Here is a 13,462-nt window from a genome sequence, read left to right as displayed (position 1 = left end):
AAAATTCTTGCTCCAGATGGAACCAATGAAAAATTAAGAGGAGATCATATGCTAACCAGGACTTAACTGAGTACGGCTATCCCAAATCCTGTACAGCATGAAAGTGAAAATATTTATCACCTGTGAGAACATCATTTTTGGCTTCACTGAAAAGCAATGAAAATGATTTTAAAAATTCCAGACACATTTCCTGCCTGTTATCGAACACACAACAGAGTTGTTCTCCTAGTTTAACATTTTAAACATACCTTATGGTGAGACTGTTTACATTCAAAGCTGTAAATGTCACAGTTTTCATCAAAATCCTCAGTTTTCAAAATCTTTGTAAGTCAGGTAAAGGAAAAATACCTACTTCAGCAGCAGCTGAGAAAATAGTGTCACAGCTGGCATACAAGTAGCTGGGAAGATGTTCTTAAGCTGCAGCCATTCAAGTAAATTCATACCACAGCTTTTAAACAATTATTTAAATTCTTTTCCTGCCTCTTTTTCTTGCCAAGCAGAAAAGAAGCCAGTATTGCATTAATTATAATATTTTCACAATATTTTAAAGTTGTTATATTCTTACATTTTGTACATTTCTTTTTTAAAACATGATGATGTTAAACTAACTCAGAAGCTGATTTAGTGTTCAAGGTTTCCAGGGATCAAAGTTTTAAAGTACATTCCAGTTCTAATAAAATTTTCAGTATCAACTGAAAATGATTTACAACATTTGTAAATACACATGTAACAACCCATCTGAAATCTAGTGGGCAGCGATAGCTTTGATACTTTCTGAAATGGTCCCACTGATGCTGGGACCAGACTGTACACCCAGCCCTCAAAAAACACACAGGAATGCCTAAGTTGTTTTGAGGGGAAAATAATACAGACTTTAGAGCATGTTTCCTCCTTGTCCGTGTGATTGTATCCTTCCCGCTCTGGCACTATACCTAATGTCCATGTTGCTTCTGAATCTTTTTCAAACCACTTCAGAAAGTAGGAAAAAAAAAATAATCAACAGTTCTTGGCTATAGTGATATCATCCAGTGGTATAAGCAAGTGAATTTAGAGCTAGCAAGAACTAGCAGCCGCATTACAGGAATAAATGAATCATTTCACAAGATGTTACAAACATCTAGATCTTTTCCTTACCTGCCTCCTGTCCCTCTGAGAAGATGATGAAGAGGAGGCACTTCTGTGTGATGGAGTGGATGTTTTGTGAGCTGGAGATATACTCTTATCCTCTGAACTCATCTTTGCAGCAAACTTGTAGTAATGATCTTGTGCTCTTATCACTCATGTACAAAAAGGCAAGGGATAGTCTTCTGCATCCTTCTGTTTCACAGTTTACAGACAGCCAAAGAGGAATTCAATCTCATCTGAACTGCACCTTAATAAAGAAAAATGTGAGAGAAAGAGTGAGTGAATACACCCTCACTCCAAAGTAGCTCTGCAGCAAAGAAATCTGTTGATAGTCACTATTTAATCCAACAGATTTCCCAGTTTTTTACTTCCCTTCCTAACAACAACCTAGTACAAACACAAAGACATTGTTCTGCATTCTCACAGAAGATGAAAAGTGGTATTACATTATTTCAAAAAACCCTGTGGAAAGGCTTAAGGAATTTACAGGAACTTTCACGCAAAGTTTACAAATCCCTGACAAGGGGTCGTTATCCCATCTTGCATAATATCATAACATTATCAAGTAACTCCTTAGGACTTCCCGTACAACACAAATACCACTGAACACCCCATTATAAGCAGTGCTTCTTAAAAATCCTGCAGTTAGGTTAAGGGCTCTGCAAGTTGTTTTTTAAAAGCAGGTCCCTCTTTCAAAGATAGTGGCCTCACTGAAGAGGTGGACAACCCAGTTTCACAAATCAGCACCTTTCAAATGGTGCAGAGCTCACCATGCACTCACATCTTGCTCTCAAAGATGACTGAAAGATAATACAATATGTTTTGACCAGAAAACACTTTCAGCCACAAAACTGTGGTCGGGGGTATTAATCTTTTCATCTGGACAAAAACTTCAGTATATTTGTTGAATCCCAGGTACAAAAAAACCCCATATTTTTGAAGGCAGGAACTACCCAGGGCCTAACTCAGACACTCCGGGCAGCCATGTTGGGTGTGATGCCCAGCCAGGTCTGGCAGCGGGGGCTGCCGGGGCAGCCTCTGTGAGGAGAGGCCGTGGCTGCCTGAGCTAAACACAGCCTATTCCAGCCGGCTCCAACCCGCCCATTGCCGGGCACGGCTGAGCCTGTCTGCAAACAGGTGGTTTAGGGCAGAAAACACTATATAGGCAGAGGAGGAGGAAGAAAACAAGTGACAAACAACCCTGTGAACACCAGGGTCAGGGAAGGAGGGGGAAGAGATGCCCCAGGCATCCCAGCCCACATAGCCTGAATATCTTGGCAAATTCCGTATTCTTTTCAGGATGACAGGTTCCTGCTAGAAGAGGCCTAGGAAGCTGCCTTGCACTGGAGATGCTAGAGCCAGCGACAAGAAGATGGAGGTTGCAGGAAGAAAGAAACAAGCTACACAGCACATTTGTTTCAGAACTTCAGAGAGGAAAACATAATGAAGGTGCACCCAAAAAGAGGCTTTTCCTTCTAGGGACTGCTGATCTAGTTTAACAGCATTTTCACATCCTAGAAATGCATTAGGCAAATTTTAGCCATGGAGGTGTACCAACAGTGATATCTCATGGTCTATGCAATTTTCCTATAAATGAAAAAATCAAATTACAAAAATTAGAACCACAAAATTATAATCCTAGTTCACACAGCTGTGCAGAACAGCCGAGTCATTTAATAGCTAAAAGGACAAATTTTCAGTCACTTTCAGCTGTGAGGTCACTGAAAATTTTTTAGCAGAGCAGCCTTTGGGCAAATGAAAATCAAACCCTTTTTAAAACATCTGATCTTCACTCACTTGACTCATGTGGAAAAATTTATATTTAGTATTGGCACAGGAGGACAGTGATCTGGCACTTCAAGTGTGTTTTTTAGGCTCTCGGAAAGCGTAGGTGCCGTTTTAAGAAGAAACACAGTGCTAGCAAGCATTCTTGCTACACAAGAAAAACAGTTCTGTAAATAGTTGCCAGGTTTGAGATTCTGTGGAGTATGGGCTTTTTCTTTTGAAAGGTATTTAAAAAAAGTAAAAGCGTGGCTTACACCTGAGCCAAACTCCATAGTTCTGTGGTGCTGTCCAAGCATTAAGAGCTGAACCTAACCAACAACTTGCTCAAACCACACTGATTGATTGATAGCAGTCTCCCCAAAAAGATCTATAAAACTAAACCATCCCCCTTAACGCTACAAGAAGCAAACATTTCTTCTTACCCTATTTAATGGCAACAATAATTTCAATACAAAATTACTATTACTTATACATAGAAATTTCTGATAGAGAAACAGTTCAGGGTTAAAAGTCAAAAAAAGCAAGTGGGATATTTGAGAAAACAAGCACTCTAACAACAAAAAGCTCTATGCACACCAGCAAAAGCTAGCATTAAGCTTTTTGTTATTGTGATTTGAATTTGGATTCTTTTTCTCTATATTGCTAAGAGCTTATCTTCCAATTTTGGCTTAAAATTTGGGTAATACATCTTTTTTAGAGCATGTTAGAAGGAATAAATGTAGTGAAATTGATCTAAAGAGACACAAGTCTCTCTGTAACTAAGATTGAAGCAAACAATTATAAATCTAATTTTTTGGCCAACAAATTCAATTTACCAAAATGAAACCAATGCTTTTGAGACATTTTTCATCGGCTTTTTCCATCAGTCACTGGCAGTTTTGCTACTGACTTCAGTGGTAACAGAGTCAAGCCATATACCGTGGTACAATATCTCTAGAAAATAATAGAAAAATCTAAAAACACATCAAAAAACTATGATGTTGGCTTTGAGGGGAGGTTTCCCCTAGTAATTGTGCCTTTGTTCTGATACTATTTCCTGACAGAGACCAAAACATCTGACTCATTGTAAGAGGCCAATTTTATCATGCCTTTACTTCACAGCAAATATGTCTTCAACCTGAAAGTATTTTAATTTATTCCAGTTGGACAACTCAAAAAGAATGGCATTATCTGGCATAAACAAGGGTAACAGCATTGGCCATTGGTTATTAATTGCTGCTTATCCAAATATCACTGACCTATAGGCTGCATTTTACACCACACCAACTAAACCCCTCATGAACTGCTCAAAACCACCTGTCAGTTTAGGACCGTAAGTTGATTCAGCCCGTCAAAGTTGGCTTGCCTCAAAGCTACTTTGCCATTACTTCCCAAGGCAGGAAATATATTTATTGCTTCCAGCATATAAGAGGAGACAGAATTCCTGGAATGTGAAAACCAGACACTGCAGAACGATTTCGGTCATCGCAAGTATCAATCGCCCAGCTGAGAGTTTTGTCTTCAACTCTTCTCACTGGCATCTCAACTATTTTGCATTTAAAACATCATTTGTAGTTTAGTAATCATAAAAATTATTTACTAGTTCTTCAGTACATTCTCTTCTAAGTTATTTACTTGTCTTTTATGTAAGGTGATGTATATAGAAAGGTAAGATGCTCTGCCCAAAGTCAAGGAGAGAGCGAGTTCTAAGCAGAACGTGCAGCGAGGTCTTTTAACTCTGATGCGTAAGGAAGAATACCATTTGCCATGATTGTAACATCCTCCAGATAAGGCAAAACATCTATATTTAATCCTATTCATAAAGGAATACAAAATTACTGTACAGAAATGACAATAAGAGATTATTAAAGAAATATAGTAAAGATTCTTTACTGAATAGTAAAGAAATTGTTTATTCTTTCTTAAACATTTGATATTGAATACTTCTTTTATAAATGAGAACTATTCCACCACATACTTGCAGTTCACCCCTACTATGTTTATTTTTTTAAGCTAGCCTTTGAATTCAAGGCAGAGTTTTCCAAATATATGTTTTTGTACTTGATCTCAATTGTTACAGATTGTCTAAGATTGGGGGGGGGGAAGCAAAAAAAAAAAGCAATGGAGACCTCAGGATTCCCCATACTTTCTCTACTTCAATCTCAGATTTGAACATATTTTACTACACAATTATTTTTTCCTCATTTATTCTCAGTTCATTAGTGTTTTGGGTTTGTTGTTGGTTTTCTTCCCTGGTGTCTTAAATCAAGTATTAAATAGGTCTTAAAAACAAAGTCATTCTTCATATCATTTCCATCCACAAAGGGTTACTGTCTCTTTCGTTCTCTTTCTGTCTAAATAAATAAATAAAGGAAAATTACATGCTTTATTTCTCATATCAGAAACCACTGGTTTTTACACTAGATATTATGTTAACCCAGAAGTCCTGCCTTCTATCATCTGAAACAAAATTATTTCAGATGCATCAAAATAAAAGACCAATCCAGTACCAACATGTAGTGTGATTATTTTTTATATCAATGTTACACTAAATAGTTTGAAAGACAAGGAAGCACTGAGAGCTATTTACTGATTTCTCTTCACCCTCTATCCCAGGTTACAAAAATATGTTTGATTCAACATCTCTTAAAATTATTTCCTGGGAATTCTGTAGCCTGGATTATTCAGTAGTATACAAATACTGAAGAAGACACTGACTCTCCATATAAAAATTCATTACTTTTAGTTTTATTCACTGAACAAACTACATTGTATCTGATGGTCATTATTTGAAATTTCATTTTAAAATTGAGTAATTTTATGTTACTGGCTAAAATTAAAAATAAAATTTGAATAAAAAAAGAAGTTGGTGGAATGAAATGGAGAAAGGCTGGCTTTAGTGGGAAAAAAAAGTTAGTAGATTTAAAAGGTCCGAGTGAGATACATACACATGGAGTGAAATGAGACAATACACCAGGGAGAAAACTGGGCAAAGACCTAGGAAACACAAGCTGTATAAACTGCACAAAATAAATGGGCCACACAGAGGAGAGAAGCAGCCTGTGAAAATGAGTATTAGCAATCTCAGAGGTATGGACATTGCAGCTATCTCACTTAACGAGCTGCCACCGTACGGCAAGTCCATTGACACTGGTTAGGGAATCTCTGTCCTCTCCCCAAATCTGAAGATGTTCCACCGAGCCTGGGCAACTGCACCAACTGCAGCGTGGTTTGTGAAAAAGCTATTAGCAGAAGTGACAAAAATGTACAAATACATGACTTGCGTAAATCCAGAGTTATAAATAAACCTGCATGTCATATAACAGATAAATGGAAGCTTTCAATGGGTAACTCCAAATGAAGTCTGGATTCAAGTAACAGACTTCTGTCATAAATGTTATGTTGTTTCTCACTCTGATTGAGTCTTTTCTCTAAGAATGCCCAGAATGCTTTATAGACTGTTTAATATCTTGTGCAGTATTGGAGTAATTTGAGAAGACAATTTAGGGTGCAGAACTGAGTCTCTAGGCATAAATGAACCAAAAATATGCAACTGCCACTGGCGTTATTTCAAGCAAAGCATCTTCGCACTGATCTATCAATATGGGGCTGTTTTTCATTTGGGAGGGAAGAGGTTTTCTGCCGTGCTCTGTGGCTGTGTAAAACACAGTCATTCTACATTCAGGCACTCAGTGGAGGCCAACCTTTGTTCTCACATTATGAGGAATATGTAACTGCCTGTTCCCCCCTTTACAGCTGACCTTCCGTGCAGGAAAATCATAACCACGCTTTTATACAGTACATGAATGTTGCAAACATAAGAATATAATGGAAATAAAACGTCAGTGCAGTGGCAATGCTCTGGTGATTTAATAGACCACTTATGGGAAATAAGTAATTTGTCTTTTTTTCTGTTGTTCATTAAAAAAAAAAAAAAAAAGACAAGTGACCCAATCCATTTACAGCCACTATTTGAGCATCAGCCACATCGTTTTAGCAAAACATCAACTTTTAGAAAAGGGCTTTTATCAAAGCATTTTAAGATTTGTTTTATTTGCAGGTTCTGTCAGAAATAATAAAGAGCCAACTCCAGATTCAGGAAAATTATTGATTATGTTTGGCGTGTTGACAATAGGGAAAAAAATTGAGCAACCTTTTCTTTTTTAATTCAAAAACAGTAATTCCCATCAAGAAAATCAATTTCCCACATTTTTCTAGCACAGTTTTAATAATACAATTGCTCCAGTATTAACTTTCAAGGCTAATATTTAGAGTAGCCATCAAAAATCACATGTCCTAGACCTCTGACCAGTGAATTTTAAATCCTAGATAGATACCAACACAACACTGTTGATCTAAGGGGACCCCCGATGATTTTCAGGTCCAATATTTATGAGTGGAATAAATGAGGTGCTACAGGAAAACTGTGCCTAAATACTGCCATAAATCACTCTTTATCCCATATTCAGAAAGATCTAGAACCTGGCTGTAGGTAGGAAATGAGTCAAGTCCAGCATTACCCCTGGAGTGGAGTTCTGATACAGACCAAACTGCTGCACTTGGTCAGCACAATTTGCAATTTCCATGATCATAGAATCATTTAGGCTAGAAAAGTCCTTTAAGATCATCAAGTCCAACCATTAACCAGTCCACCACTAAACCATGTCCCTACACACCACACCTACACGTATTTTAAATACTTCCAGGGATGGTGACTCAACCACTTCCCTGAGCAGCCTGTTCCAGTGCTTGACAACCCTTTCAGTGAAGAAATTTTTCCACCTGAAACTACCTGAAAGGAGATTGTAGTGAGGTGGGTGTCAGTCTCTTCTCCCAAGTAACAAGCGATAGGACAAGAAGAAATGGCCTCAAGTTGCACCAGCAGAGGTTTAGATTGGATATTAGGAAAAATTTCTTCACCAGAAGACAAAAGCAGTACTTACCCATTTTACACATGCAATTTCCTATAAACTCTTTCAAGATGAGATAATCAATTGGCTAAGACACAATTTTTATATCAATAAGAGCAAAGTCTAAACTTGTATCACTATTCTGAACTAGGCTACCACTTCTCCTTGACTGATAGTCAATAACACAGTAAAAGTAATGGAAAAAAAAATACGTATTTCATAGCATTCATGTTTTACAGCCCTACATTTGACAACCTCCCACAACAAGCATTTGTTGGAAGAATTATCAAAGAAATTAAAATGAATGAACATGATGTTTACCAAAACAGTGTCTAAGTTTATTAAATGCAGTGGTTTTTAAAGTCCTTAGGCTTTGCTTTGGTGGTTGGGTTAAGGGGTGCTTTGGTTGGGTTGTTGGGGTTGGGGGTTTTTTTGGGGGGGGAGCGGGAGGAGAATTTTGTGGGTTTTTTGCTTTTAAGGAGGTGTACTTCTGTACATAGTCTCTACATCTTAAACAGCATATTACACAGGAGACTGCAGTATCAGCAAATATCACTGACACACTCTTATTTTCATGTCATCCTTTACAGAATGTAGTGGTTCCCAACACTTTACACCTGGTATGACTTCTTTAACACTGAGGTATCATTTTTTTTCTGAGTGGCTAGTCCAAGTATGTCTCAATAACATAAAAAATAAAAATAATATTTTTAAAAAAATACTTTTGTGGGCATATAGGTCTGTAAAATACATAATTATGACAGACTTCATCAAATAGATGGATGAGGTAAAAAACCAGATAATCAGGTTCAGACAAGAAGAGGTCAGTACAACATCTGCCTTTCCTATTTTCTGCTTGCCTACACAATTAAGCAGAGTTTTCTGCCCTTCCAGAAGCCCCGCAGCATACATGGTAATTAGTGGAGTTCCAGTATGTCCAAACCTCCAGTTTAGATCATAATTACAAAATAGGCCCTCAACTCATTTGCAGTCTCTGAGGATTGCCTCAATAGCTGAAGTGACCCTAGGATTTTCATTAGGATGTCTTTGTTGCTCCACGTTCCTCAGGCTATCACAGTAATAGAATACTATTGATTTGCATGGCATGGAAATGTTTTGCATACTACAGAGGCAGCATATCGACCTGTGTTGTATGCATTTGTAACAGATTGCTGTGAGTAGAGGGTTAAGTGTGTATACATATTTACAAATACAAAAATACAAATATGCAATATACACCAGTTAAACATTAAACAGGAAAAAGTAACTGGTGGACATCATCGTCTTTTCTAGACTAACAGAAGCCTAGAAAACCAACAAACAAATACTATTCCATCCCTCCAGCCCTTTTTTAAACTGAAAACACTACTGAGGGATTCTTGTTTCTATCAAAATTATTTCAAAAATCAAATTTTTCAATGCTTGAAAAAAGCCATGAAGAGATTGAAAATTTTAATCAAAACTCAGGAAATGCTTTAAAGAATAAAAAAAGTTTCAGGTATCCTGATTTTTTTCATGGAAAAAATCCTCACAATTTTCAACAAGGTCCTTAAAAAAAAAGAAACTTCTTTTTGCCTTATTTTAGTAATGAATTTTTTCTTTACCACTGGGCAACTTGGACAAAGGAAAAATAGATTAAAAGCCTAAAGACTCTTAAATTGCTTTTTAATTAGAGTCTCAACCAGACAGTGATCTAAAGCAAAGAACCTATTTTTGTTTATAAAAGGGCTACAAAATGTTTTTAGAAAAAATGGTAGTAATCTTCCAAAGTGCAGGAGCCTAAAAGGTGCTTTTGGCCCTTAAAAATCCATGTTTGGCTGCATTTTACTCCCCTTCTTTTATTAACCTATCTCTTGCTTCTCTGCATGTTTTACTTCCACTACCTCACAAACATTACATTTTTGCGACATTTTTCAAACCTACCAAGTAAAATTTTGATTCAGAGCAAATTAAGAACTGCCTGTTTTATCAGTCTTGAATTTTGAACGGCATATCATCAAATGCTTGTAGGGAGGATGCCACAAAACCTCACTGCTGTCTCAATATAAATGCAATGTATTTATGGGAGCAAATACAAGACTGCAGTTGATGGAGTTTGCTCAGGTCACAGAGAACGGAGAGTGGAGACACAAAACTGGCAGATTAGTCACAGCTTCCACCAAACCTATTTTTTGGGGTGCTAAATGGAAGGTCACATCCAGGAACAAAAAACAGGATGCAATTTTATTCTTGGAAGCAATTAGCTTGACAAACACTAAGTGTCACGGTGGATCACAGCTGCATGGAATAATATAGTTAATGGTTTATATATAATCTGGGAAATAGCAAGAAGGAATAGGGAGGCTGTATTACCTCTGTGACTGCTACTAAATCACTGTGTCCAGTTCTGCTGCCAACATTTCAAAGACATTCACAAATGGGTTCAAGAGAGAACCATGAGCATGATGACAAGATTGAAAAACACTACTAATAAAAGATTTATAGAGGTCAATCTATTTAGTTTGTCAAAGAGAAGACTGAAGGGTCACTGAATGACAATCTATAGCCCACTACGTGGGGGAAAGGAAGTTATTATTATATTTGAGAATTCTTCTCAAAGGTATAACACAATCTAACAGGACAAAAAGAAGAGATAAATATATGCAGGTTAGAAATAAGGCACAGATTTATAATGATGAAGACAATTAAACACTGATAAGCTACGGAGGATTACAATGGGTATTTGTAGGGGTATGAGAAGACATTTTCAGATAGAGAATGGAATTTTTAATTATTTTTTTTTAAATATTCCAAAACTTAGCCATCACTACTGATTTGGAAGCAGAAATTAATTCAGGGCAGTCTAATGGCCTATTCCGTGGTGAAAGTTCAGCCTAGATCATAATGCAACCTTTCCCTCTCCCTTCCCACAACTGAAACCAAGCAACAAAAAAACCCAAAAAAACCAAACAAAAACCAACCAACCAACCAAAAAACCCAAATCAGCACAGAAAAAGAGGGATAAACTATTACGAATAAAACTCCGGTATTTTTCTTAATCCTGATCTTTGGTGCACCCCATTAATGTCTCCACTTGAAGTTCTCCAATTTTATCCTCATATGTCACTAGGCATTTATTAAGATCAATCTTTTGCATGGAACAACGTTAAATCTTCTTCAAGTCTAGAGAAATATATATTCTGATCAGAGCTAATATTTGTTTTTCTTACTGCTTTAGAGATCTGTCCTCCTGACACATATGTTTCAAACATAAGTTTTCATGGAAGAGCAAGAACACATTATAAAGTCATTTTTTTATCTCATTACTACCTGAATTTCTTTGCACCTCACTGAGTGATGGCTTCACTAGAAAGACAGAAAAGAAAAATAGACTATTATTGTTCACGTCAAGGAAGTATCAAAAATGTCTCAAGCACTTTACAAAAACATTAGGAATGGCCAAAAAGACTATGAGGTGGAATAATCGCTTTTGAAGCTCCTCCAAAGTCTAAGATACATTGACTGGAATTAAACTAAACACAAGAATGGGTGAGTTGCTCCAAAGTAGCTTCCTGACAGAGCAAGTCAGTGACAACCCACACACACGCACACACCCCCCACCAAAAAAAAAAAAAACCCAAACCAAAAAACAAACAAACAAACAAAATCCATACCAAACAAAAAACTCCCCCCTTTTCTCTTAATGCACAGCTGGTTATCTTCTGACTCTCTTCCATGAGGGAAATAGATGCTATTTCCTGTCACCACACTAAACACTTGAGTCCTGCACACATCAATAGCTAGATATGCTTAGTTCTTCCTACTTTTGAAATACTAATGAATCAACATTCAGCTGCGCTGACAAAAAGCACAGCGTAAAAACATTCATTTGCCATAGAAGGAACTTTCTGCTTCCAACATTACTAATAATTTCAGCAGAAATTACACTACACGAAATTCCCTCCACCTGTGCATGAAGCATGATGTAATATGAGAACAGAAATGCCCTCAGGCACCTTACACATAAAAAAATATCTGAGCAGTCCTAGAATATTCTCATCATTGACAAGCCCTATGTTCTCCATCAGTCATTGATTTCCAAAACATATTATAAACAGAAAACTACTGCTAATACGTATTGATTTTTATACATAAACAGATTATAAAACCAGAAGAGACTACTGTGATCATCTAACATAAAAAGGACCAAGGGAATTTTCCAGCTTAGTTCCTGTCTAAAATAAACCATATAATTTAGCAAATAACCTAACATCAGTGCAAAAACGTCCAGTGGTGGGAAGCAACCACAAATCCTAATAAGTTCTTGCAAACATTAATTTCCCTTCATTTTTAAGAATGTGCATGCTATTTCTCCTTTAAGTATGTCTAACCACAAACCTTAGCCAAGAACCCTTGTTAAACCTTTGCCTACTACATGGAAGAGCTCTCTTCAAATGCAAAATTTACTGGTGCATAAATACCCTGTAATTAGTATTGATACAAGATTTTAGCCATCTAATGTCAGTTTTCACAGGTTTTTTTAAAGCATTTTAGTAAGTTTGAGAAAGTTTAGAGAAGAATTGGCATATTTAAAGAAGCGACAAACATTTTATAGTCAGATGTGCAGAAAGACCTGTATTTAGTTAATTAAGAGGAGGGCTGAAAGGTTGCTTGAGCACAATGGTAAGGCAACTTACCCAGTTCTGAGAGCAATGCGCTTGTTCATACACTTTTAGACTTCAGGATGCTGCTTAACCACGTTGCACACAGCAGCAGACATGATGCGCTTCAACAGTATACTGGTTAGAGGTATGCTGGAGCAATTATTCCGATCACAGATGAATTTCACAATAGCCAATCACTTAGATACTCATAATAACCCACACTACACTCTTCCATCATATTTATGGAAAACTGGTGTAAGCTATGCAGGGCACTGGTTCCCAAAGATACTCTCCTTGCAGGGCTGTGTAGGCTTCACGAATTATAACAAAAAATATGAGGAATGAAGGAAGGATCAAACTATAAGAACACACCAAAAAAAAAGCACAGAAGTCTTTGGTCACAATTAACACTTACATATCCATAACTTAGCAACACGGTAAACATGCCAGCTGGCGAGCAGTACTCTCCACTATTTCTTTGCGTGCTGGGAAACAATCACCCTTCCCTCCTAACATCAAATATTGCTATTCTCTTTGAAAATAATATACAGAAATTCTACTTACGCTTCCCCATAATTAGGGACAGGAGACTTACATTTCATACCTTTTGGTGTCTTATAGAAAGTGCCAAGGTGAGTAATGCCCAGCTGAGAATCCTGTTTCATCCCTCTAAAAACGACTTGCCTTTTAACACTTCAGTGAGTAGTGATCATTATTGCATGACCTGCTGCATTAGCACCACTTGCAAGACGTGAAATTAGTTTTCCTCTACTCGCCACACAATAAGCCACAACATGTACAACAGCAGCAAATAGGACTGAGAGACTCAGATGGAGCCATGCAATCCAGAAATAGGGCGTATCGAGCTCAGTTGATCAACTGAAAAATGGGTTAATTTTACACAGGCCAGAGAGGAGGGCTGTTCTGTGCTGGTGATCAACATTCACACCCACCAACCTCGCTAGGTGCTTGCAAACTATTTGATGCTTAATAACATCTCCATCCCCCAAGTGCCATACG

The 13,462-nt window shown here is 37.2% G+C and overlaps 1 protein-coding gene across 5 annotated transcripts in view; it reads right to left on the bottom strand.

Moving 5' to 3' along the window:
• Positions 1–13,462, bottom strand: part of OSBPL6 (oxysterol binding protein like 6) — a 105,333-nt gene that overhangs the window by 57,127 nt on the left and 34,744 nt on the right. For all 5 annotated transcript variants that reach the window (XM_054830413.1, XM_054830415.1, XM_054830414.1 and 2 more), the window contains one exon: positions 1,135–1,372. In XM_054830413.1, coding sequence (XP_054686388.1) covers positions 1,135–1,236 — 102 coding nt within the window. In that variant the 5' untranslated portion in view covers positions 1,237–1,372. The remainder of the gene's footprint in view (positions 1–1,134; positions 1,373–13,462) is intronic.

Source organism: Grus americana, chromosome 6, assembly GCF_028858705.1.
Source record: "Grus americana isolate bGruAme1 chromosome 6, bGruAme1.mat, whole genome shotgun sequence".
Classification (NCBI taxonomy): domain Eukaryota; kingdom Metazoa; phylum Chordata; class Aves; order Gruiformes; family Gruidae; genus Grus; species Grus americana.
The sequence above is the reverse complement of the archived record's forward strand: the minus strand, read 5'-3'. Positions and strand labels throughout refer to the sequence as shown.